Raw genomic sequence first — 27,331 nt, forward strand, 5'->3', positions numbered from 1 at the left:
AGAGGATACGCAGACGTCAGGCTTGAGCATTAACCAATGAAAACTCACCATTTTTATAGTGATATTTTGCCCTAAATATAAACTGTCAGGCGGTTGAACTCCGCTCCGTTTTATTACACCTGTCACCAAATCCGTAGAAATCAAATAACTTATGATAAAGTGCTACCTTGATAAGAATTTGGAGTAGTTTTAAGATCCTAATGTTTTGTTTTTATTTAGCGTTAGAAGCTGAGTTGGTACCTGTAAGGATAAACTAAGGGTATAATTATACCCATAAACTTCAGCGTGCTCATTGGTTTCCGTATTACTGGCGGGGCTTTGTGAAGTTTACTGAAAAACATCATCTAAACGAATAGATGTGTCATTTATGTGTTGGAATATACGGAGCCTTATCGAAAATGTAACTGACATCGATGACTTTAATGGACAAACAAGCACACGTATTAGACAAAACAAGATGAAAAATTGTTTAGTTTAATCAGTTTGTGATCTACATTCAGTGCTAAGCTAGTGGATCCGGCGCGCTCTGTTGTCATTTATTAGCATCTCTGTGCTAGCTAACAACATGAGCTCTTCACGGGAGATTAAACGTAAGTGTCGTGCTTTAACAGGTAGTGTTACAAGTCTTTTAATGTCTTGCCAGTTTGATTGTTCATTGTATTTGTTGTGATTATTCGGCAGAGCTGCAGAAAGCGAAGAGTAAAGCTCAAAACAGCAACAACCTCAGAGAGGAAGCGAGTCTATGTAATCAGCTGGGAGAGCTACTGGCTAGAAATGGTAAGTAATTCACATGAGGACGAGGATCAGGGTTAGTCAGACCCAAACAGCTGGTCCAGCTTCTTTTTTCTTCTTATCTGAGATTACACAAGAGAAAACATCTGCCTTACCCTGTCATTGTGGGTGACACATAACAAAGGAACTGTCATCCTTTGCCCTCTCTACCACTTGCACACACAATTATACCTTTTACAGCACGATTTCATCTCAATTCTGTAGTCATATCAAGCACATAGTCTTATATTTTGTAACAACATGCTCTAGTATACTTTACATTTCCCACTTTTGGCCTCAGTATACTTTAGAATACAGATTAATTTGTTTAATCAGAGCTGAGAGAGTTTCTGACTCTGAACAAAACTGTTATACCCATTTATTATTGTTAGTACTGAGTTTAATACTGACCATAAGTCTTCTATTAGTTTATAAGACACCTCTTCAGTTTTCATTCTCTTTCTAACCACAGGCCTAGATATGAATGTTTACTCTGTCAGTTTCTCAATTCTGTATGTTTTGTAAGATACTTTGTCTCTAATGATACCACAAGATACAGCATAACCCAACTCCCTAAAACTTCCCAGGACAACTCCAAGGTCTTGCATTCTGTCTGTTTGTATCTTATTTTCTTTCTTCTGCTTCGCGACAGCGTCATACATCATATTAACCAATCACATTTAAGCTTAGCGCAAGCTACTTTAAGTTAGACTGACTTCCTGGACAGGTCAGAACTGACTTCTGAGAGAGGGCGAAGCTTCGTTTGTCAGTTTCTCACTTGTGCACAATAAAGGAAGGCCTGATGGACAACCAGTCCATACCCTACGAATTTCTTTGTTGTTTATGCCTCCACAACATTATCATGCTATAATCCTGCATTTGTTTCGACTACTGGTTAATTCTCTTTGTTCCATCTGGTTTGTCTTTGTCCCAGGTGACTACAAAGCTGCTATTAATGAGCACCAGCAGGAACTGGCTCTGTCAGAGGTTCTCAATGATGTGATTGGACGAGCAGTGGCCAGTCGAAAGATAGGAGAGTGCTACGCAGAGATGGGAAACACTGAGGCAGCTTTAAAAGTGAGCACAAAATTCTGCATTCAGATGTTTTTTTGTGTGTAACTAGATACAGATTAACATAAATGTTCGTGTTTGTCTTTTCCAGCACCAGCGACGTCACCTGGACCTGGCTCGGTCTGTGAGGGACCATGCAGAGGAGCAGAGGGCGCTCGCTACGATTGGTCGAACTTACCTTTTCTGTTACGAATCAGACCAATCAAGGACCAGTTTAGAACAAGCGGAGGAGGCCTTCAAGAAGAGCCTGGCAATAGTGAACGACCGTCTTCAAGGTGTGTAATGCTTCTATCAATGTGTGTCTGTCAAGGTGGATCATTTCGGGGCTCATAGACCTCATTTGGACTACATATTCTCTTGTTGTGGCCCCCATGACATTTGACTTGTTCATGCTTTCTCTCGTACTCTAAAAGTGATGTAAAATACAAACAACTTCAGCCATTGAGTGCAAAATATCAAGTTTGTTAAGGTGTAAAGTACTAGGTTTAATATTTAGCTCCAAAATAATTTTTAGATCAAAAGTGAACAGAGTGATAATAGTAAAATAATCCTCAACTGAAGTACTATAAATGGTATTTTAATCTAAATCTACTTAGAAAATGCTCATGTAAGTTACCTCACATTTATCAGTTTTCAAGCTGAAGACACATTTCCATCCCTCATGATAACAGATGGATAATACAGCATGTCTAACCAGCTTTTGAAAACACCTTGACTTGTATTCACTTAATCAGATAGGCATCTCTTCCTTTTTAATATGTTTATGCATTTCTTCTACACAGGTGTATTTGATTATGAAACTTATGATGGTATAAAATTATATGTTATTATCTTTGCTAAGCTGCTGTTTGTTGATCCATGGTTCAGACTTAAGTGTAACAGTTCTGATCTGTCAACCGATCATTAGTGTGGCTATTGATGAGACAAACCATGCTGGAAATGGACGTGATTTGTGGTTTTACTGTGGCTGTTTTCTGTCTACAAACAGAGCTAAAACAACAGAGCTATAATCTAAACTATCACGATGTGAAGATTATAAGATACAGTGAGATGGACAACACAGCTCACCTTTGTTGTAGTTTTTCTGCCTTTTTTCTGTGTCACTGGTTTCTTCTAATAATTTTCATTTTGACCTTGTGTACTTCAGGGACTGTGCCCGATCGAGAGATTTGTGAGATGAAGGCACGTCTGTTCCTCAATCTCGGTTTGGTTTGTGATCATCTTGGAGAGCCCAAACGCTGCAGTGAATTTATTCGACGCAGTGTCTTCATTGCAGAGTAAGAACATCATCCCCTCTGTACCTTGAAGGTTATAAATATCAGGTAGCCAGATGGAAAATGATGAGAGATATTGGGATTTAAGAGTATTGAATCTATTAGAGGTTCATAAAGTGTTGTCAACTGTGTGGCCTCTGTTTTTATCCAGGCAGAGCCAGCTACTGGAGGATCTTTATCGAGCCAACTTCAACCTTGGCAATATCTACTTCCGAATTGGGCAACAATCTAATGCTGTGCGCTGCCTTGAACAGGCCAAAGAGTGTGCCAGGAAGATAAAAGACAAGTTCAGTGAGAGCGAGTGTTTCCACTGCATCGGCAAGGTGAAAAAGAATACTGGAAACATATTTGGCTATAATGACTTAGCTTTTCTATCACAATTGCCTTATATTTACATGGTTTTTGTCATTCCTTAAAAAGTCTTGAATCAATAATCAATGGTTTAGGGCTTTGCTTGGCCCGAAACATTGATTGGATTATGAATTTAACATTTATGAAGTTGCATTAACCTGTATTTTCAGGAAAAACATATCAATCATTCTATTACAAAACTACAAAACATAACAAAAAATAGAATTTATCAGATATACATTAAAAAAATTATATCTATTTCTATTACCCGTATTAGATGAAATATAGACTATGTGTAACAAAATCTAGCTTGAGAGCAGCAAATAACAAATAAATGTATTTTTTGAGTCATCCAGGATTCTAAGGCTTCTCTTTATGCTTTGTACTTTATTGTGCAAGTATGGACAATGAATAGATCTTGAGTTATATTTATAATGTGTTCAAAAAAGTGTTAAATTTAACTTGTCTAAACCTACAGAATCCCTGATTTTGTAAACTCTTTCTCTTTACAGGTGCAGCTTTCTCTGGGTGATTTTGTAGCAGCCAGAAAATCTCTGAAGAAAGCTCTGCAGCTCGGTTCCCAGCAGCCGATGGACCGGCAGGCGGTGAAGAAAGTTTTCAAATATGGTGAGGGTTCAGTTTTTACTCTAGTCATACCGATGACTTTTATCAATATGAAATATTTTTTGATTATTTTGCCACGATGGCTAAGTTCTTGGTCGTTCTCTTCTCACAGCGGACCAGGGCTGTAGATTGGAAGAAGAGCTCGGGGAGGATCAGGACAATAAGCTTAGCTCCCGTCGGTCTGTGGAAGTGGCCGAACAGCTCGGGGACCTGTACTGTAAAGTCGGCTGCTACAGCAAAGCTTTGGATGCTTATCAAGCTCAGGTGAGAAAGATGACGGACCTTAACTGCCCCCTTATATTTAACGTTATCATTGATTTATTCCTCTTTTGGCCTACTAGAAAATAAAATCAGGAATTCCCCAAATCTTTTGCTAATGTTCAGTTAAAAGGTGCTGAGGCAATAGGGAAGCCTGCGAGGGAGCTGGCTGTCATCCACGTGTCTCTGGCTGCGACATACACAGACCTGAAACAGCACAGCAGGGCAGTGGAACACTACCGACAGGAGCTGGCATTACGAACCGGCAACCCGGCGGAGGTACACATGAGCCATATTCATTCAGAGCTGCTTATTCACTGCTTTCCAGCTTTTTCTGTGGTGCCAGTCATGTTATGAACATTTTATAGAAATATTTATACAATTTTCTGACTAGTAAAATCACAAATGAGAAGAAGCTGGCATGGAATGTGATTTTAGCTACGTTATGAAGTGATATTAAAATTTACTTTTGATTTGTATTTCATTGCAGTCAGCATAAACACAATATATCTGACGTTTTGTCTAATCACTGTCATAATAAACATCCATTCTTGACATTATTACATAATCCCTATATCATAGGTATTTGAAATAATCATGATAATCCCCTCAATTCACATCCATGAAACAGTTGGTGAAACTAACAAATAACATAGTTAATCATTATCTTGACTGGTGTTCTTTTAAAGACATCAGTTTGTTGCATCTTATCCTCCTACTGCCATGAATTCAACAGAGAGCTGCTGTTGCTTTTTCAATTTTTTTTTTATTTGAGCTTGGTTGAATGTTTCACTAATGGGTTTTGTATGTATTAATGGGTCATGTTGCATCTGCTATGTTTGATTTTTATTAACATGGCAAACAGTTAATTTCTTGTCTTTGTCATAATCTTTATGTGCACAGCTGTTTTATTATTAGTGGTGAAATAAGCTTAACAGATTAGACAAAAATACTGTTTACTGCAAGAAGTTGTATGACAATCATCAACTCAAATTTCAGTTTTGTGGCTGTCCTAGTCATGAAGGAGTAAGAGGATTTTTTTTTGTGTGTGTGTGTGTGGAAAAACTGACAGTTCCTGTACATAGTAATCAGTAAACAGGCTATTATCATAGATGTAAGCAACTGAGACAATCCTAAAGTTAGACATGGAGTCCACAAATATCAACAAACTCCAACACAAGCTTCATGTAAGAATATAAAGTGCAACAGTTAAAAGTTAAACCTTCTCAAGTTGAAGTTTAAATTTAGTACTAGTTGATTCTGGCTTAATATACGATGTATTAAAGGTTAAATTTAAGAGTTTCACATATAATTGATATCAAAATGGCTTCAAAAGGTATAGGTCTGGTTGACAACTATTCCAAACCAAGACTTGTATTATCTCTAGGTACTCAGAGGAAATGACACTAACTCATACTGTTAAAATTTCAAAGCTGTCTAATGTAATTGTAATAATTATTGCTGACCTTTTAACATCTATAGGAATGTAGCACATGGTTGAACATCGCAGCAGCTCAGGAGGAGAGCGGCTGTGACCTAAAGGAAATAGACACCAGTTATAGAACAGCTTCACTCTGCGCTCAGAAAGATGGACAGGCTGGACTACAGGTGAGATGACAGAATCAACTGAAATTTCTTAAAATGAAACAAAACAAAAGGGACCAGTTTAGAGTATGGGAGAAAAAAAGTGTCCTCTGAACACTTAAGAGAAACGCTGAGGTTATTGGTCGTCTTTTTCCCTCCAACAGAAACGTGTATTGAGGCGATGGCTGGCGTCCCAGAGGCGAAGCGGCTCATCGAATGCTGATGACACAGAGGTGAAGCTGCAGGAGCTGTGCACCACAAAGGGCTGGAGTCCAGATGGAAGCGATGGTGAAGAGGAGGAAGAGGAGGAGATGGAGAACAGCGAGCCTCTGGATGACAGTGATGTTATCCTCTCAGACTCGGGTAAGCTGGGGAATCCTCTGATGACCCAGGGTTCTTCTGGATCCTTAAAAAAGTGAATTCATCAATTAAAAAAAAATCACTGTATTAATGTTTTTTTTAACATGAGGTGAACATCTTTTGTCTTCTGATTTGTATGCATTTCTTCCCTTTATGTGTTTCCTAGACGATGATCTGGAGGGTTATGACAAGATGGTGTCAGGAAGGAGGAAGGCAGGAAGGGTAAGTTACAGCTGTTTTGGCTCAAACTGATTTTACAGAAATAATCCTCTCATCTTAGAATTTCATGTCCCAAGTCTTAGATGTTATACCCTTTGTCCTTGTTTTAGTGGAACAAGCGGAATGAAAAGGGTGAGACGTCTCTCCATAGAGCCTGTATCGACGGAAACTTAAAACAGGTTCAATATCTGGTGGAGCAGGTGAGAAGTAAGACGCTCGGAAAACTGTAAACATGTCTACTGAAAAAACATGCAAAAAACTTTCCTATTGACATCACAGAACCTTGAAAATCCTAACATTCTTGATCAAACACATTTGAAGTTAATTATCTTTTGCATTTTTAATTTTTTTGAAATAATTATATACTCAGTTCGTTTTAAGAAGGCAGAACTAATCTGGCTTTAAATCATTTTTTTAAACTCACTTTAATAACCCTATAGGGAAATTTTGTCTGCATTTCACCCATCCTAATACACACACATGCACACACACACAGCATTGAGCATTATTACATAGCTCACATTAGGAGCAGCTGCCATTGAGGGAACATGGGGACCAACTCTAGATCATCAATACTGTGGTCAATGACACCGACAGGAGAATTAACCTGTACATGATTTTTTTAATCATGTCTAAGGAATGAGTTTCCTGAAGATGAAACATGGTGAAATACATTTTAAAATCAGTCGCTTGTCTTATATTTAATGATGTATTGTCTGTCGGTATGTCAGGGACACCCAGTGAACCCCAGGGACTACTGTGGCTGGACTCCACTGCATGAGGCCTGCAACCATGGTCACTATGGTAACGAAATTAGATTTCATGCATTACCTATAGTCTATGATCTTTCTTATCTGTTAAAATCTGCGCTTACATTTTTGTTTCTTTCTGTCCAGATATTGTAGCTCTGCTGCTGGAGCGAGGTGCTAACATCAATGACCCCGGTGGTCCCTTATGTGAAGGGGTCACTCCTCTACACGATGCCCTCACCTGTGGAAACTTTAAAGTGGCCAGACTCCTGGTAGAGCGAGGGGCATCTGTCATTCTACGCAACTCTAAGGTGTGTGTGAGCTGGTTGTACATCATCGTGTGGATGCAGGGTGCTTGTGCAGGCCTTGAAAGTCTTAAAAAGTATGGAATTTTGAAATGCTGTTTTCCAGACCTTGAAAAATTTGGAATTTTGTGTAAAAGTATGGAAAAAGTTTCTCATAGTTGAATTTTAGAGTATGCTCAAAGGCACATAATCTGGTATGATAAGAAATACATGAGGAAAGCATATATTTTTTGTATTCTTGTGTATGCAAAGCTGCTGAATACTTGAATTTCCCTCTGGATTAATAAAATATCTATCTGTCTGTCTATCTATGTATCTGTGTATGCATCTGTCTGTCTGTCTGTCTGTCTGTCTGTCTGTCTGTCTGTCTGTCTATCTATCTATCTATCTATCTATCTATCTATCTATCTATCTATCTATCTATCTATCTATCTATCTATCTATCTATCTATCTATGCATGAATGAATGAATGAATGAATGAATGACAGGGGTGTCAAACTCATTTTGGTTCAGGGGCCATATTTAGCCCAGTTTGATCTCAGGTGGGCCAGACCAGTAAAATATTGACTTAATAACCTATAATTAGTGACAAATCCAAGTTTGCTTGTTTTTTTTAGTACAAAAAACTCCCAATTAAATTATGAAAATATTTACATTTTACAAAAAAAGATGTGAATAACCTGAAAAAACTGAAAATTCATTTTAAAAATTTGTGCAATTTTAACAATATTATGCCTCGACTTACTATTTATACATGTACATTACATACAGTGTTACATAAACATTTGGTAACAGGCAGAATATTGTTAACATTTTGGAGTTTGGAACTAAAATTTAAACAATTTCTACAATATTCCATCTCTTATTATTAACACAACTACAGATCACAGTGGATCTATAAATGCACTAAACATTTAGTAACAGGCAGAATATTGTTAAAATTGCACATTTCAGGTTGTTCATCTTTGTTTTGATTTATGTATTTATTTGCATTTTACTGTGAAAGAATTGTAAATGTAAATATTTTCACAGTGTAATGTTATTTTTTTCACTTAAATTTTTTCCACATAATTTTTCCCGAAGAAAATTTGTAGTTGTCATTATTTATGGGTTATTGTGTTGTTATTTTTACTGTAGATCACATTGGTCTGTATGTGGAACCTGAACCAAAAGGATTTTGACAACCTTGACTGTTACTGTTCAGGTTAATTTTTACACTTTCATACTGCGGGCCGGAATGGAACCTTTGGCAGGCCAGATTTGGCCCCCGGGCCGCATGTTTGACACCTGTGATCTATGGCTTGATATGATTGCACTAACCGGTCGGTATTGGAATGATTCTAGTGAAACTTGTGTTTTTCATATGTTTTGAAAACGTTTCTGTCAGTAAAACATAATTTACTCTGAATTATTCATTCATTCATACATTTAGTAAAATGAATTTTTCTGCTACACACAACACGTATAATCTCGACCAAAAAAGTAGGCACACAGGTATAAAAGTACATAAAGTCAAGGTCTTGCGGAAAAAATAGCAGTTTTGAAAAAGTCTAAAATTTTTATTTGGATAAAGAGCAAGCACCCTGGTTTGTGTATCGACAGTGTGTCATGCTTCTTGTTGTCGTGTGTCCAGGGTGACACAGCCATGGATGCCTTACGCCAGTGGCAGAAGACTTACAGCAAAGAGCTGGACCAGGACACCAGGCAGGAGTGCTCAGCAACCGAGAGACTACTGAGGAAGGCGCTAGCAGGAGGAGGTGAGGCGTATACACATCATAATGAATCATCCTTTGTCCATTAAAAAGTCTCCTTAATCCAGTTTTCCATTTATCTATCCGCCACAGTGCCGTCTGCTCCGGCCCCAGCCAAACCTTTCGATGCCCTGCAGGACAGCCAGCTGTTTGATGCAGAGAACTCTGAGCCACTGGAGTCGGCCTCTGGAGGGGGCTGTTCCTCCAGCCAAGACTGGTCTCGAAGCAACAGGAACTCAGAGGTGAACGTACCTGGCAGCCCGCAGCGGTGGCAGAGCAACGGCTCAACACGGCGGCACAGAGCCAGAGGAACAGAGGCTGCTCTTCTGTACGGGGTAATGTCTGAGCGAGGAGAAGGACGACTTTAAGGCTGTTAGCGTTGCATCAGCAAGGATTAATGTCAAATTAAACCATAGCTTAATCAGCTTTGAACATTACATCACACCAAACCCTAAAACCGAGTAAATTCTAGCCTCTCTTTGGGTTAGCTCTAAACCTAGAATACCTCAACATACAGTAAAATACTTGAACTTTACTTTCATGAAAAATTCTCTTATCACACGTAAACACTCTAAGCATCTGGACACTTAGTTTCTCCAAACATTCAGCTGAAATAGTTTGCAATGCCTCTTGTAAAACTTTCCAAAGGTTCTTGTTGGAAATCTCTTTTTGTCCTTGGATCCAGTTCATCCCAGAGCAGTTCAATGGGATGTAGGTTAGGTCACTGGACGGGTCATTCCATGATGGATGACACTCCAGCCAACTGTTTTCTGTCTAAATAACCCCTACACAGCTTGGATGTATGTTTCAGGTCATTATCTTAGATATCGTAGGTGAAGTTGGTGTTGATGAACCATCAAACTGTTTTCGTTTTCCTTTTTTTTCTGTTTTATCCTGTCCTGTTTAGCAATATGACCTCCAATGTAAGTGTACCAGGGCCACGAGTTGCTTGACAGTTTTGATGTAAGAGGGTTTTGAACCTTAGATCAATTCCCCCTATTGGTTGGATTTAATTCTTTTATTACTGTATATGGATATTAGCTGATGGAAGAACAGGACAGCAGTTATACACAAACAAACACTGATACAGACCCTGAAACAGAAACAAACAACAAGCAAAAACAGAACAGTAACAACAACAAACAGTAACACTGTTTTTCACCCATCAGTTCATTTAGGGTCGACACAATAGTCAATCTACATATATATAATGACTCGGCATGTTCTCCGAACCTGTTGTAAACAGAGACATATGAAGTGGAACGTGACATAGCTACATGTATTTCATTCATAATTCACTGTTTTTGCATAAGGTGACAGGAGTTTTTTTTGTACAAGTCATACATTAGTATATATACTTGTTAAAATAATTTGTCGTACTTTTAAATTACCTCGGTTGGACTTGAGCAATACTTCAGCTCCGCCTGCTCTTAAGAGTTTGATTTTAGCTCAGTTATCTTGTTAGTTATCTTGCGGAGTTTGTGCATCGTGGGGTTTAGCTGCTGTTGAAAAAATAATGATGAAATGTTCCCATAAGTCTGTCAGCTGCAGAGTCAGCTTCTGAACACCAACACACAGTAAGCCTGATTTACACAGATGCTGCAGTTATGGTTGTGTTAAATTAGTTTTTATTGATTGACTGATTACAAAACTCTGGAAGGACAAATAAGGTTACAGTCTAGAGAGTTAATGGAGACACTGCAGCTGTATGTACAGGAAAGTGTGTACTTGTGTTTTTTTCATTGAGATATTTTCAATGTTACAAGAATTTTGGGTCAAAAAAACCAAAATGCAGAGTTTATAGTTACATACAAGAACAATAAACCATCAGACAAAGACTATCTCTCCAGAAATCAGACAAAACAAGAGGAAAACATGTATTTAGGTCATATTTCACCCAAGTTGTATAACACGAGAGAAAATTGCGATTCAGATTGATCATGATTCTAGCTTAGATAATTGCCTAATAATCTTGTGGTCCGATTGTTCAGCCCTATATTTAATAATGAATTATGTGTCATAATGTATATGATTTGTTTGTGTTCTAGACAGTCGTCAGCAGTTCTTCAGACGACAGTGAGTCCGACTGCCCGGTCAGTCCACTCCGTCCCGTTCGCCAAAGAAATAGTTTCCCAGCTGCCCCAAGTCACAAAGAAGCACCCACAAGCAAGGAAGGCAACTCCATCCCAAACTCTGGTCGAGAAAGCGTCAGGGAGGCCCCCCCTCCATCTGTCTTCGCACGAGAGGAGTACCACAGTGCGATACGAGGCTTAGGCAGCGCAAAGACCCTCCGTCAGGGTCCGTCTCAGCCTCAGTTCTCCAGCACACCTGCAGCTTCCAGCAGCAGCAAATCAGCTCTGGTTCCTGAGGAGGAGTATCTGGCAGATGATTGGCTGGAGGACGACTTGGGGGAAATTCAGCCAAAGAAGAAGAGGAGGATTCAAGGGGAGCAGAATGGGACGAGAGGGGAGGACACGGCCTCGTCTTTAGCATCCAGAGGTCAAACCAGGAACATGCATTCAGAGACGGCGTACAGAGGTTAGATCACAGTACCGTAAACACACACCTGACAGTTTAGTTAACGCTTTAACCCCTGAGACATTATTTCAGTGAAACCAACTGCTTGGAATGTGAAAGTGTCATAGAAGCTGCTGTAAGTATGTGCGTGTGTTTCTTTTCTTCAGTGGTTTTGTTTTACTGTGTGTTTTAGGGTCAAAACAGGGTGGAATAACAGACAACGACAGAAAGGAATTGAAGTTTGACAGGTTTTTACTAAATGAGGCACTCAGAATGTACAACAATAAGAGATTTAGGATGTTGAACATGAACTGTGAACTGGAACACATTGAACAACAAGTATTTAAATTTTGGGCCAGTGGTTTTTGTTTTGGGGGCTCTTTTTTTCTAAATCAGTCCAGTTGTTTTTTGGCACCTGGTTAAAAAAAAAAGGAAAAAAAAAAAAGGAAAATTACATCACCGGAAACAACAGTAAAAACAAAACATAAGAAGTGTGCAGTTGAAAGCCCTCGGTCTGACTTTCTAAGAGGACTACTTCCCCTTAGTGGCCTGACTTATCAGCGCATGCCAAAGTTTTTGGATGGGTGGAAGGACAACCAACTGATGACAATACCCTGCAGCTAGTGTGGCCGAGTGTAAAAATGACAAGTAAAACAGTGTAAAAAAAAAAAAAAAGAAAAAGCCCAAATTGTCTATTTTTTTCGCAAGTCGGTCTCACTCACTGCTCTGTGTTTTGCCCCCTATTCCAAGAGAGTCTATTCTCTCAGCATGTTATGAAATGTTTCTTATTGCTGAAGCGGTTGAATTTTTAGGAATATTTCAAATAAATCATACATTCAGAACGCTCACCATAGACACGTCAGGGGTTAAAGCAGGGGTGTCAAACATGCAGTCCGGGGTCCAAATGCAGCCCACCAAAGGGTCCAGTTCGGCCCCTGGGATGTTTTTGCCAAGTGCAAAAATTCCAAATTCTTGAATTGAATTAAGCAAAAAAAATGTAGCTTTAATTAAGGAAAAAAAATCTTCAATTAAGTGGAAAAAAAAGCTTTAATTAAATAAAAAAAAAAAATCTTCAATTAAGCCAAAAAAAAAGCTTCAGTTAAGTAAAAAAAAATCTTGAATGAAGCCAAGAAAAATCTTCAATTAAGTAAAAAAAAATCTTCAATTAAGCCAAAAAAAAGCTTCAATTAAGTAAAAAAAAATCTTGAATGAAGCCAAAAAAAAATCTTCAGTTAAGTAAAAAAAAAAATCTTGAATTAAGCCAAAAAAAATCTAGAATTATCAACTTAAATTTTTTGTCTTTGTTTTAGTGCAAAAAAATCACATTAAATTGTGAAAATATTTACATGTACAAACTGTCCTGTAACACTAAAATGTGAATAACCTGAACAAATATGAACAACCTGAAATGTCTAAAGAAAATTAAGCACAATTTAAACAATTTTTCTGCCTGTTCCTCAGTGTTTAGTGACTTTATAGATCTGATCCATAATGCACATGGAGAAATGAGAAGTTGAGGAATAATATTGTTAAAATTGCACTAAATTTTCTTATGTTTTTTTTATTTAAATTTCAGTTTTTTCAGTTTTTTTTTTTTTTTTGGGATAGTTTATAAAAGTAAGCATTTTCATAATTTGATGGGTTTTTTACACTAAAACAAAGACAAAAATTTGGAGTTGTCATTATTTGTAGGTTATTATGTTATTATTTTTGTGGTCTGGCCCACTTCAGATCAAATTTAGCTGAATATGGCCCCTGTACTAAAATGAGTTTGACACCCTTGGGTTAAAGGGTTAAAACCCAGCCACCCTCTGTTTATCTTATGCTGCCCTTTTCTTTCAGGTTCTGCTTTTTCGTCATCCTCCAGCAGGAGTCTCTCTCTGAAAAAGAATAGCTCCCTGAAGCCTCATCAGGTCAAAATGACTCAGATGCCAGGAATGGTCAGACTGGGCCGACGAGAGGTCAACAGGTCACACAGTCCCACTGTTACCGACGATGATGACATGAGGGCTGAAACACCTCCACCTCCTCTGCTGATGCACTCACAGGTGAGAGGGACTGTCACATCAGGGAAATTACTCATAAAAAACTATCACGTCCAGTAAGTAAAACTCAGATGTGTGTAACAAGTCATTTAAAGTGTGAAGGCGTCAAAGTCAGAATTACAGATTTCTCATTACCTATTCAGGACAACGCTAGCTGGGGCTAGATGATTATTAATGTTTGAGCATCACTCGGGGCCATCACTGGAACATTTGTCAAGAATCTGTCTTCATTCTTGATTAACTTCAGACATTGATGAATGCATTTGAAAGTGAGAGAGAGAGAGCTGAACAAGAAGGGGTTTTATTTCAAGGAAGTACTGGAGCTTGAATATCATCAGCTTCATCCAGGCTCTAAACTCTCGAAAGTCTCTTACTGCACATTTTCCATTTAGAGTTAATTTCTGGATTTAATGGGAAATGTCATGAACAGGGTATTTAGGCCCATCCAGCTGAAACAAATGATGTTTATGCTTTTATGAAACTGATTAACTCTTTATTGAGATTTAGATGTAAGAAGTAACTCTCTTTTGCATATTTTTATGTGAATATATATTATTTCAGCCACCAGCTCACACAGTAGCCGCCCCATTGCTGACATCACTGCCTCCACCAATCAGAATGAGGGTCAGAGTTCAGGAAGATGTGTTCCTCATCCCAGTTCCACAAAGGTTTGTATGTTTTGTTTAGTTTTTTTTTCAGTGAAAGAATGAACTGTTTGAACTTGAACCCAGTGTAAAAAGAAATAATGTAAACTTTCTAGTTTTAAACAATGTTAAGTATTTATTTCTGAATTTCCAAAGTGCACTTGAACATAACATCATGCCTGTCAGCATCCATGTGTTTTTCTTTACAATATGGTGGATATTTCAGAGGTGTACTGAACACACCCAGAAACAGAAGCAGCCAATCTATAAATTAAACCATGACATAAACTACAAACAAAAAATTAAGGATATGTCTTTTTTTTTTTGTCATTTTTTTTGTCATTTTTGCCATTAGTAAATAAAAATATGTCTGGTCATTAAACAAATGTGTTTCAATTCACATACAAAAAAGTAAAAAGCACTTTGCAAGAATCCCAACTGAAAGAAATAGCCCAAAAATTAAGAATATCCTTAACTTTTTGTTTCTAATGTATGACAGTAGAGTTTTACCACATGACTACTTCAATTCAAACATGTACCTGTTAGTGTGATGAACAACCTTGTGACATGTACCCATCAAACAAAATCTACCCGCATGCGGTGCTTCATGGGTGTCGAGTTAATTTCTTTTGTGTGACGGGCTGGTAGAACTTCGTGATTCTTATCGTTATTGCAAAATTCGTTTTGAGGTTTGAGTTTTACTGCTCTAGTTCTGACTCATTTCTTTTCTTCTTGTTTCGTCTGTTTCTTGTCTTTCTTCCAGTGAAGCCGACTCGTGCACCGTATCGTGGCTGTGTGAGCAGGCAGCTCAGCGATATTATCAGAAATGCGGTCTCCTGCCTCACCTTCAGCTGCAGAAAGAAGGAGCTCTGCTTTCGCCGCAGGACCTGTTACTTGCTGTTCTTCACACCAACGAAGAGGTCAGACCAGTGTCAAGGCATCATGTCATAAAAGCTGCTTCAAAGGGGTCGGATATAGCATTTGTACGCGAAAGTATTAAAAAAATTGCCAAAAATTATCATTAGTGTTTAGAATAAAGAGCTCTGAAGTTCTGCCAAAGATCCCAATGTATTGGATTATAGAAAAATATATACACCAATGGGCTGGGGCAGTGGTTCTCTCCCAGGGGGGCGAGAGCACATGGGGGGGGGGGGGGGGGGGGGGTCATAAGTGACATCGTTGTGTGTGCGGGTGTGTTAGCGACTACTGTTGTACATCACAACATTATAAATCACTCGGCACATATCTTCCCGCTCACGGATTGAGGTCTGTGTGTGTGTTTGTGTGTGTGGGGGGGCATATCGTCCAGCACATCGTTGTCCCCCCACACCCCGGTTGCAAATTTATTTTCAGGGGGGCAACAGATAGTAAATGATAAGGTGAGGGGAGGTCACTTCCTCTTTCTCACAGCTTTAGCTAAACGTCCTCCACATACAGGTCCATCGCGTTACTTGCAGAATTACATATTGAGGTCCGGGAGTGTGTGTGTGGGGAGCATATCGTCCAGCACGTACCCCCCCCCCCACCTGGTTGCAAATTAGTTTTCGCGGGGGCAGCAGGTAGTTAATGATAAGGTGAAGGAGCTCACTGTCACGTTCTCACAGCTTTATCCGCAGAGCTATATAACCCACCACGTCCTCAACACACAGGTCTGTCGCGTTGTAGAATTAACCCCTCCGGTCCCACAAATTTTTTCAGGCATGGGGGGAGCGCCAGTAGGCTCATGATGCCATTAGTGGGGCTTAGTTCAAAACAGGTTGAGAAACCCTGGGCCTGGAGATTTATGTGACCACTAGAGGCAGTAGTGAGTCATTCTGTTGGTCTCCAGTGGTGAGGAAAACTAACACCACTGGGCCTTTCAAAGTGTCAGAAAGTGAACAGATGGGATGAGAACCACAAAGAAACAACTTTTAGAGTCAAAGAAAGTGACAAAATGATAAAAATGAGAAGCACTGTTGTTTTCACCACTGGAAACAGCTCTAAATGAAAAAAGTGGAGTTTGATGCTATAATGGCAACATTTTTTACACGGATGAGTTTGATTATGAGGCTTATGAACAAATAAAGTTATTAGGGGATGCTATTATCTTTGCTAAGTTGCCGCTTTTTGATCCATAGTTCAGACTAAACCGTGACAGTTCTGACCTTATTTGGATGATTCCAGATCTTTAGTTCAGTTACTGACAACACAAACTGTACAGAAAACAGAGGTGATTTGTGGTTTTACTGTGTCTGTTTTTTGTCTAAAATAGAGCTAAGCTAACAGAGCTAAAAAGCTAAAATAGAGCTAAATTATCAGTGAGTGATTGAGTCTGGATGCATTGTGTTGGTATGTTGGTGAGTTTAATAGTTTTGCGTTCTGGTACATGACTTCCCTTTTGGAACATTAACACTACATATTCCCCCTTTAAGACCAGTTGTTAAACAATATGAATGCAGGTTTTTATGGTGGAATGTGTTGCAGGTTCTGGCTGAAGTTTGCTCGTGGGATCTTCCTCCTCTTCCTGAACGCTACAAAAAGGCCTGTCAGAGTCTGGCAGTGGGTGAGCATCAAACAAAGAAACAAAGACATCGACGACCGTATTCCAGTGTGGTTTATCTTTGTCTCTCTGTGTTTCTGCAGATGAGAACAAGCGTGTGACCAGGCTCTGTGAGGTGCAGGATGGGAGTTCGTCAGTGTCAGTGTGCGGCCTCAGCTTGGCCCCCTCCTCCCTCAACCCCCTCCTCCGAGCCCTGAAACTCCAAGCCAGCCTCACAGAGTTACGCATTTCTGGCAACCGGCTCCATGACAACCTTCTGCCCGATCTGATTGCCACGACGATCACCATGCCCAGACTTCGGCTGCTAGACATTTCTGCCAATCACATCACAGGGGAAGGGCTGGAGAAAGCAGTGAACGCTTTAAAGGGGATGAGCCATCCTGCATTTCCGGTAAAAAAAAACAAACAAATGTTTATAGTTCTTCTGCTGTCATCAGATCAGTTTAATATCTAAAGTGTCCATTTCCAGCTCAGATACAGATCTAACTAGAAAAGCATTTGCCAGACCTCTGCCAAGTTGGATCAGTCCCCACCAACACCAAAATTTAATCATTTGTTCCTCATGCCAGAATCAACATTTCCTGAAAATTTCATCACCCCCCCCCCCCCCGATCACCACCAAAATTTAATCATTTCTTCCTTGCACCAGTATCAACATTTCCTGAAAATCCATCCATAACTTTTTGAGTTATCTTGCTAACAGACAGACAGACAAACCCTGATGAAAACTTAACCTCTGCCGTTTCACTTGGTGGAGGTAATGATGGAGTTTTTAAACCCCCCCCCCCTTAAATTAGAATAATAGTTATTCTCCTTCATTTTTGTCTTACTTTTATAGACAGGCTCTCACTTGTGATGTGATAACTTGTTCTAAACAGTCAGAACTTTTCTCTAAGGCGTCAGTACTGATACATGTGGCAACCAGGATTTTACTTTAATTCCATAATACAAGGATCTTTTATGTGTTAGAGAAAATTCAGCTCTTTCACTACCTCCTACACAACACTCTGGATGAGATGGAAAATTTACTTTAGAGATACAGTCGCAGGAAAAATTATTAGACCACCCCTTGTTTTCTTCAATTTCTTGTTCATTTTAATGACTTGTACAACCAAAGGTACATTTGTTGGGACAAATATAATGATAACAACAAAAATAGCTCATAAGAGTTTAATTTCAGAGCTAACTTCAGTTCTACATCAATATCTATGGCATTGTACTGACAAAAACAGTGCTTTTAGGCATTCCATGTTTTCTTTTCTGTCTTTTTTAGTCACATAATACACACAAAAGTTACTACTTGATTGCGTAACCATTGTTTCTGATGACTTTTGATGGTCTAATAATTTTTTTCCACGACTGTACGTGGTTCTCCCAGGACAGCAATACTACAACCATATGATGATCCTATAGATTATGATGTATTTCTGTAAATAAAATAGTTACAATGAGCTCAAGCATAAACATCTACTGCAGTAAAATACAAAATACTTGTTATTGTAGCAGTCATGTAAACCCAGAACAGAATATATTATACTGACACTGACAGAATATTTATTTTTGCTTTGCATATTCAGAGTGCATTTTTCTGATATTACTTTACATCATAATACGGTTTTGATGGCACAACTCCTCTGGTGGTTGAGTATTTTCACAGTGCTATTGGTATTTTTACTTACTTTCATTTACAGGCAATCGACGGATCCTTAAAAAGTCTAAATTAATACTGTAATTTTCCTTAAGTCTGAGATTCAAAGGGCTTAAAAATTCCAGATACAATAAATGATATTGCTATATTTGCTTTGCTTCTTTATAAATAATTTGTCAAATTTGCACTTAGCTTTTTATCATAATGGAGATGGGAATGAGTGGTGCTTCAACTGTCATTCATGGGCAGAGGGGTTCAGGGATGAGCTTCAGCTGCTTGAATGTCAGAAGCAGAAACGTTAGTCATGGAGAATTGGAAATGTAACATTAACTGGATTGAAACACATTTAGGACTGGTTCAAGGCAATAACTATGAGGCCTTGTTGAGCCGCATTATGTAATAAATTCCCATTGTGTAATAAAAGTTCAAAATGTAATAAGAATGTCACGTCATCTTGTAATAAAGCCGCATTATGTAATAACCTGACGCATTTTGTAATAAACTACTTCAATGCATTATGTAGTAAATTTTTTCACATTATGTAGTAAGTTATTACAATTTGAGAAATTTATTACAAAATGCACTTCACATGTTTTTATTTTCAGGAAAATTTAATGTACTTAATTAATCTTTAAACTGTGTGGTTAAAGTTCTGATTACATTACCTGTAGCTCCTGTGACTAATTTCTTCTAAACTGCTCTGAAATTATGTTAATTTGGATTGTTATTACATAATGAACCATGCTATTACATTTTTTTAAAAATAAAAATGTGTCAAGTGCATTTTGTAATAAATTCTCAAATTGTAATAACTTACTATATAATGTGAAAAAATTTACTATATAATGCGTTGACGTAGTTTATTACAAAATGTGTCAGCTTATTACATAATATGGCTTTATTACAAGATGACGTGACATTCTTATTACATTTTGAACTTTTATTACATAATGGGAATTTATTACATAATGTGGCTCAACAGGCCTATTGCACTGTTATTTTTGTGAATGTTAAATATGACCAAATACGCTTTGAAAATTGTCTTAAAAGCCATAAATTTGGCTTCCTCAAACCTATAGATACAATGCACTTAAATAAAGGATCTGACTACTTCGTCCACCACTGGACTGACATCTTTTTTAGGTTTTCAAATACACTTCTTAGCAGACATAAGCTCTATTCACCTGTTTTTATTGCACTTGTGGCAGGGGTTGGATGAAGGATTTTTTAAAACCATCCGTTTGACAATAGATAATATGTGTGTCATTCATACAAAGTAAAGTAAAGCTGTATTTGTGTCGCGCTTTTTAAAACACATGGTTAGAAAGTGCTGTACACACATAAAAAAAAAGATAAGACGAAACAAGAAGACCACAAGTGTCTGTCTTTTCAGGCAGAGGAAGGGCTGTTTGTAAAGAAAGTCAAAGGTTTGTTGTTTGACATGTGTGTGTTAGTTGACAACTCCTGTTACTTTTGGTATTGTGGTTGTTTGTCTTTGCTGTTTTCTGTCACGTATAAGTGTGACACCACCTTGAAGGGAGTTATTAATCACATTTTTGCAGCTCCTCCCTGTGCTCAACAACCGCATCAAATGTTGCCTCGAACAACACGCTCATCCCTCGTAACTGAGAATAACCCACTTTGCTTACAGCATAAATGTGATTTAGATACAATCTCTTACACATTGTGTTTGTGGTCATTTCCTGTCGTAGTGCCTGGAGGAGCTTAACCTCAGCATGAACCTGCTGGGCGACGGCATTTCTGAGTCACTGTCCTGTCTGCTGTCCTGTTGTCCCCTGCTGGCCAAGCTGTCTATGCAGGCCTGTGGTCTCACTGCCCGTTTCCTGCAGCAGCACAGACTACTGCTGGCCAGCGCTCTGACAGGTAACGCATACAGTCTCTAGTGTTTTCCCTTTCAAGGCTGATGTTCGATGAGTTCATTCAGTTCAAGTAAACATTAGGGCTCCTTGTGCAAAATGCTCAGATTTGCTCCTGACAAAATAAAAAATATAAAAGAATAAAGAAAAATAGACTAGATGCAATTAAAGATTAAAGTTATTTACAAAGCATCTTAACCCTGAAGACAGGTGAAAAATGAGTGGGAAGTGGGTGTTGAAAAGGATGAAGTGTTGGCATAGTTACAGATAAAAAGTACAATGAATAATTTAACATGGAATGGAATTGCAGGTAAACACCGGTTTGTTTTGGTTTCACTTTGATGTTAATGGTTCATAGCGTACAAAATGCCTTCGCACAATATGAGACCTTTTAATAAACAGTGGTTTTGGAAATCGTGTTTGATGTCATGCATTCCATCATTCTTTTTTTCAGCTTAAATCAAGGTCGGCCTCATAAAACCTCAAAAACTAAAACTAAATGAAAACAAAATGGGGAAAAAAAAGCTAAATAGTTTCACAAAAAGCCAAAAGTATTTATGAACTCAGAAAAATAAATGAACTAAGCTAACATTGAAATGATAAAATGAATAAAACAGTTGTGATTCTTTTGATTTTCAGTTATAATTTGCATGTGTTAACTATACTATATTAGTAATTTGTAAATTTTATTAACAATATTATCATTGTATACTACAGGCACAGGTCACCTGAAGTCTGTGTGTCTATCCCACAATGCACTGGGCTCCACCGGCTTCGAGCTGGTGTTGAAGACTCTGCCTCTCCACAGCCTCACACACCTGGACCTGTCTGCTGTCCGCAGAGGCCCGTCTGACCAGCCTGCACTGGAACACCTGGCCAAAGGCCTGTCACAGGTCCACATGCACTGAACACACCCTGTAACCTGAAAGCAGACACACGTTTGTGCTCAAAAGGGTTACAATACGGAAATTTGAGTTGATTCACTGTCGTGCAAATAATTATGATTAACTCTTTAAGTGCCAGACAGTTAAGGGGCTAATAAGCCTTAAAAGTGCCACAGAATTTGGCCGTTTTTCAGTATTTCGCGTCGTTTTTATAATATTTGAAGAATCCTGCAGAAAACCGCTCGGTAACATCTGACCGATTGCTGATTAGATTCAAAACGCACCGGACACAGCCGATTCATTATTGATCGTAATTTGCATAATTTATAATAATAATAATAATAATCTTTATTTATATAGCACTTTTCATACATTAAAAACTGTAGCACAAAGTGCTTTACATATCAGTTTAAAAATCAGTACCGCCCCCCACCCACACCCACCCACTCACACACACACACACATACATGCAAACCCACAAGCTCACACATACTTAAGAAGACTGACTGAGCACGGGTAGACCAGAACAAAAATGTACAAGTAAAAGTAAAAGATCAGTTTAGGAGGCGCTGTCTCAGGGAGTCATCCGCACCAGGAGGCAGCCGCCGACCCCCCGGCGACCAGGCACCAGCAACACAGCCCCGTATCCCAACTAGTGGGAGAGGGCCAACTGGGACCCCCACCCACCAGAAAGGAGCGGACCCCAGTGAGAGAAGGCGCCGCCACAGCCCCCGGAGTCCACAGCTGCCCCCCGGCATGGAGGGCTCCCTCTGATGAAACACCGGGGAATAAGAAACATTAAAAAGATATAAAAATATTATTCGGTCGCGTGACCTCAAATTCCCGTCTGCTTGGTCTCAAAAGGGGGACACAGAAAGAACGTCATCGAAATGTGAGAAAGAAATGAGGGTGGATGGTTTGTTTGTACACAAATGTGGCGTGTTCTCCAAAGCCGATCTGATCGGCCCGTGGCACTTTACAGGTTGTTTTCGTAAAGCCGATTTAATCGGCCCATGGCACTGAAAGTGTTAAGGATATTATGATCTATTCTACATGACACCTTATACCACCAGTGTAAAAGTCTAATTAACCACAGTGTTTCTAACAGAGAGGTAGTGTTTCTATGACATATAAGTGTGTTTTTTATGCTCTTAACAACAAAATTGTAAATTTTAAAAAAAATTTTACCATCGAATTATTTGTAATTTTACAGTTACAGATAGACACAGCATCTCTGTTACCATGGTAATTGCATTTCACTTCTACCTGTGGTGCCATTTTTGAAGCCCTACTTCATTTAATGGATGTATAATGTTCTTTCATTAATGACATTTTGCTTCACCAAGTTCCCAGTACTGAGGTTGTTTTTCAGCTTGTGAGAGAGATGTTCAGTGCAGAGTTACATCGCAGTAGCTGGAATCTGAATGTTCACAGTATTTTCAGGTCATTGTAAGACCAAGGCAGTGCAAAACAGACTATGGTGGTGCATCATATTAATGGGAAACACTGAGCCATCTGCTACACCGTATGTCCCAAAAAAAAAATTACAGTCGGATTTTCTGCATTGATAATTTTCAAAATAAATAAGCAATCTAAATGTTATTTCAGGGTATCAAGCTATAACTTGTTTCCTACATCTTGCAGAAAACCCACAGAGAAATGGGGATCTTTGTAAAGCATGTCATGGGTTCGTTTCTTCCAAGTTTGGCACTTGGATGCTCTTGGCATCCGTATGAATGAAAATATTTTGCTCACAACTGACAGGGCAACTAACAAATAGTTGAAAATGAAAAGAAACAAGCAGTCACTTTTTCAAGAGATATTTTTGTGCGAGAACACAATGAACAGCTTCGTATTTGTAAGGCGGAAACACAATGGACAACACGTCTCGTTACAAAACTTGGAGGGAAGGTACTACTGACATGCTTCACAAAGATCCCCATTTCTCTGTGACCACTGAAGCAAATCGAATTGGGTTTTCTGCAAAATGTAGGTAATAAGTTATAGTTTCATACCCTGAAATTGCATTTTGATTGATTCACTATTTTTAAATTTATCGTTGCAGGAAGTCTAATTGTAATTTTTTTAGGACATACGGTAGAGTAAACAAGGTCATAATAAAACAGAAATTAAAGTGAGCAGATATAATGAGACTTAAAAATGCAAAGCTCAACATAAAATCTAAATAAACTGCTGTCCATTGAACTTATAGAAAACACACGAAAGAAGAATGAGATGTAGTGATATTATGAAGTGAAAGCTGAACCAGTCAAACGATGGTAAACTATGAAAGGAAAAATATCCATGATTATGTAATGACTGTCACAGCCTATTGCTCACATGTAAAAGACTCATGATCACTGAACAGTGAGCCCCATGTTAACATTTACCTTCCTTTTTTAGGATGAATGTTCACTGACACACTTCAGCCTTTCAGCAAACGGGTTAACAGACAACAGCGTAGCCACTTTGGCCAGGTGGGTTTGTTTACGAGTCCACCAGCAGGTTTCTTCTGTGGAACTAATCAATGCTGATTAACAGATTACACTAATGAAGCTGTGGAGAGTGTTTTCTCGTGTCATATGTTGGACTTTTCTCTCCAGGTGTTTGCCTTCATGTCCGACTCTGGTGAATCTGGACCTTTCGGGAAACCCCTCCATTACTTCATCAGGACTTCACAGTATCCTGACGTCTCTCAGAGAAGCTCATCGATCACTGGGTCTTTTAAACCTTCAAGGTATGTCTCGTATATGCACTGTAGATGAATGTATAGGACAAAACAACAGTATGTGTGTAGTTATTTTTGACTCAAACACATTGACAGGGTGGTTGAACGGATCTTGAAAGTCTTAAAGGAGTGATATTTTGCTTTTTAAATGGAATTATGCATTTGAAAACATTTCCCTGTGGTCTACATAAACTGTAAATGCTCTGCTTGGGTCTAAATTCTTCATTAATTCAATTCCACAGGTCCATCTTCAACCCTATTTCTGAGTAATGACACCAGAAAGGTCGTTTTGAGCACTGGCCCTTTAAATGCAAATGAGCCACTTCAGGCCCCACCCCCTCCAGGTTGTTTATCGTGCTTTCTATCCTGTTCAACCATTTGTGTTTGTTAATAAAACCAACAAGTGGGACATTTTAGGTAATCACCACGAAATTTGGACATATTTTTAGTATGGACTACAACCGCTGCTGCTGACAAACAATTATGTCATACTCGTAGAAATGTTCGTCGAAAGCCTTGACCTTATATGTGCAAATACTGTGGTGTAACTAGTTATAGATATAACAAATTAAGCAGGAATTAAAACGGGTTGTAGAAATCCACTTCATTTTTGCCAAAATGAATATAAAGATAGCTTTGCAGCACCTGGAGGGTTCAAATTCAAACTTTTTTGAACTATTAGGGTCTAAATACACAAATAAATGAACCAAAGACTAATAAAAGTGGGTTTAGCAAGATATGACCCCATTAAAAAGTAGGGAATTTTGAAACGCTGTTCTCCAGACCCTGATAAGTCTAGAATTTTGTGTGAAAGTCTTAATGAAGTATGGAAAAAAGTTTCTCTCATAGTTGAAATTTAGAGTATGGTCAATGGCACATAATCTGGTAAGATAAGAAATACATGAGGAAACATTAAAAAAAACTGAATATGATTTCACTAACCGGTCAGTACTGGACTGATTGTAATGAAACTTGTTTGTGGTATCCATGCAATTTTGTGATTTTCATATGTTTTGGAAACATTTCTGTCAGTAAAACATAATTTACTCTGTGAATCATGTATTTATTCATTCAGTCATTCATTTATTCAATTTTCAGTTCAGTTTTATTTATAGAGCCCAATATCACAACAAAGTCGCCTCACAGGGCTTTACAGAAATTGTTGAATTGCTAAAAAAAAAACACAATGAAAATAAACAACCAGTCAAGTAATCAGTTATTAAACAGTTGGTGAAGCAAATGGATCAATGTCCTGGGCATCCCCCTGTCCTTAGACCGTCCTTCTTGGCAAAGAAAAACACCAAAACACCCAGTGGGAGAAAGAGAAACCTCAGGGAGAACCACAGTGAAGGAGAGATCCACTCCCATGGACGGACAGGCTGTAGATAATTAAAAAATTCTAAACTAGAAAAGCACTCGGAGAGCGCAGACCTCTGGCAAGGCAGATCAGCCCCCCCCCCCCCCCCCCCCCCCCCCCATCGCCACCAAAATTTAATAATTTTTTCCTTGTGCCAGTATCAGCATTTCCTGAAAATTTCATCCAAATCCGTCCTTAACTTTTGGAGTTATCTTGCTAACAGACAGACAGACAAAACCCGATGAAAACATAACCACCACTGTTCCTTGGCGGAGGTAAAAATTATTAAAATGAAACACAACAGGTACAGTCTCAACCAAAGTAGTAGGCACGCAAGTTTAAAAGTACATAAAGTTAAAGTGTTGGGGGGTGCTGTTTTGAAAAAATCTGTAATTTTTAGTTATATAAAGAGCAAACACCCTGATTGAGCCTCATTGACTTTACATTAACATTGCTCCTGAAAACAGTTTATCTTGCTGTTTTTTTGGGTTTTTTTTACCAGGGAAGAAACCTGCCTGACCTGCAAAGGCAGTGTGTTCCAGAGTTAAATAATAGTCATGTGAACTAAACGATTTTCTTCAGATCGTGACCCATCCCTAGTCATAAATAGATGAACACAAAAATAATGCAGTTTCCACCAGGTTTCCAACTAGTTTTTTTTTTTTTTTTCTGACTTTGTGAATTTCATTGTTATTATGTTAAATTATTTGATGATGAGAGTGGGATTAAATAAGTCTTTCTTCTTCCCACTCATTTTTCAGTGTAGGTGAATGATTTTGGAATTTTGAATTTACATGTATTCTGTACATGCTCGAAATAAACAAATAAAATAAAAAAAAGAATATCATTGCAGTAGTTTTGACAGAATCCTGCTGATATAAAGACAAATGTAACAACTGAGGGAAACTTTGTTGAAGGTGTACAACTGTGAGGCAGTAATTCTAGTCTTCCTTATGAAACAATAGCAGAAATTATATTACAGCCAGAAAAATGAAAGATTGTTCTGTATATCTGACCTCTTCTTTCTCACAAGCGGCTGAAAGCACCACAGGCTAACGTCTTTACTAAAGGTCTAACTAAATCTGGAGTTTGATGCAACACTGTTTTCCGGCGTTTCCATCAGGTTGTCAGGTGTCGGGCCCCTGGGACGGTGCAGGTCTGGACGGTCTGACGGAGCTGGTCAGGGATCTGCGGCTTTGCTCTCAGGTACTCAACAAACTGGACAGACGGGCTTTAAAGCAGAGCTGGGACGACGACGGTCGATCACACGGACACTTTGTCGACCGAAACGCCAAGTTCCTCCTCACAGTCGGTTCCTATGAAGAGACAGTGAAGGAATGAATTTAGACCCATGTGGAGTCAGTGGCTGTGAACATTTTACAAGGTTGTAAACATATTTAATGGATGCTAGTCTATATTAAAATTATGTTCAGTTAATAGTACACACTAAAGAATAGCCAGATTTGGTCTTTGTCTATGTACTTTGTGTAAGTCTGATATATATGTGTGTGTGTGTGTGTGTGTGTTATGTTGCTTGAAATGTTATGTCAGGAAACTCTTACTCGTGCAAAATAAATTTTTACTCTCAGTGAGATTCTCCTGGTAAAACAAAGATTGATCAAAAAATAAAAATAAAATTTGACTCAAAAGCAGCTGCCTCATTCTGTTTCTGCTTGTGTGAATTCAACAAAGATAATCTGTGGTCACTAACATGAAACCTTAAAGATGAAACTGTATAACGTCATTTCACAGGATGTTGTTCTTAGAACACTGT

At 38.6% G+C, this 27,331-nt stretch overlaps 1 protein-coding gene across 1 annotated transcript; it reads left to right on the plus strand.

Moving 5' to 3' along the window:
- Positions 1 to 331: 331 nt before the first annotated feature.
- Positions 332 to 27,218, plus strand: tonsl (tonsoku-like, DNA repair protein). Its single transcript, XM_030125911.1, has 28 exons — positions 332 to 590; positions 682 to 777; positions 1,706 to 1,848; positions 1,934 to 2,117; positions 2,990 to 3,119; positions 3,268 to 3,439; positions 3,980 to 4,094; positions 4,204 to 4,355; positions 4,476 to 4,628; positions 5,832 to 5,957; positions 6,098 to 6,296; positions 6,460 to 6,515; positions 6,623 to 6,712; positions 7,244 to 7,316; positions 7,409 to 7,572; positions 9,201 to 9,324; positions 9,412 to 9,653; positions 11,367 to 11,856; positions 13,678 to 13,883; positions 14,442 to 14,548; positions 15,288 to 15,444; positions 16,988 to 17,066; positions 17,147 to 17,454; positions 20,424 to 20,595; positions 21,306 to 21,481; positions 23,876 to 23,949; positions 24,076 to 24,209; positions 26,681 to 27,218. The coding sequence occupies exons 1-28, from the start codon at positions 566 to 568 to the stop codon at positions 26,896 to 26,898; spliced, it is 4,365 nt and encodes a 1,454-aa protein (XP_029981771.1). The 5' UTR covers positions 332 to 565; the 3' UTR covers positions 26,899 to 27,218.
- The last annotated feature ends 113 nt before the right edge of the window (positions 27,219 to 27,331 follow it).

The sequence above is a fragment of the Sphaeramia orbicularis genome, chromosome 22 (genome assembly GCF_902148855.1).
Source record: "Sphaeramia orbicularis chromosome 22, fSphaOr1.1, whole genome shotgun sequence".
Lineage (NCBI taxonomy): Eukaryota > Metazoa > Chordata > Actinopteri > Kurtiformes > Apogonidae > Sphaeramia > Sphaeramia orbicularis.

What these genes read in the sequence shown, in the direction of transcription:
- tonsl (XM_030125911.1), top strand. Translation starts at nt 566, where the DNA reads ATGAGCTCTTCACGGGAGATTAAAC. An exon ending in TCATTCTACGCAACTCTAAG is followed by an intron (nt 7,573 to 9,200) that starts GTGTGTGTGAGC and finishes TCGTGTGTCCAG; the next exon opens with GGTGACACAGCCATGGATGC. An exon ending in TGAGCCATCCTGCATTTCCG is followed by an intron (nt 17,455 to 20,423) that starts GTAAAAAAAAAC and finishes TTCCTGTCGTAG; the next exon opens with TGCCTGGAGGAGCTTAACCT.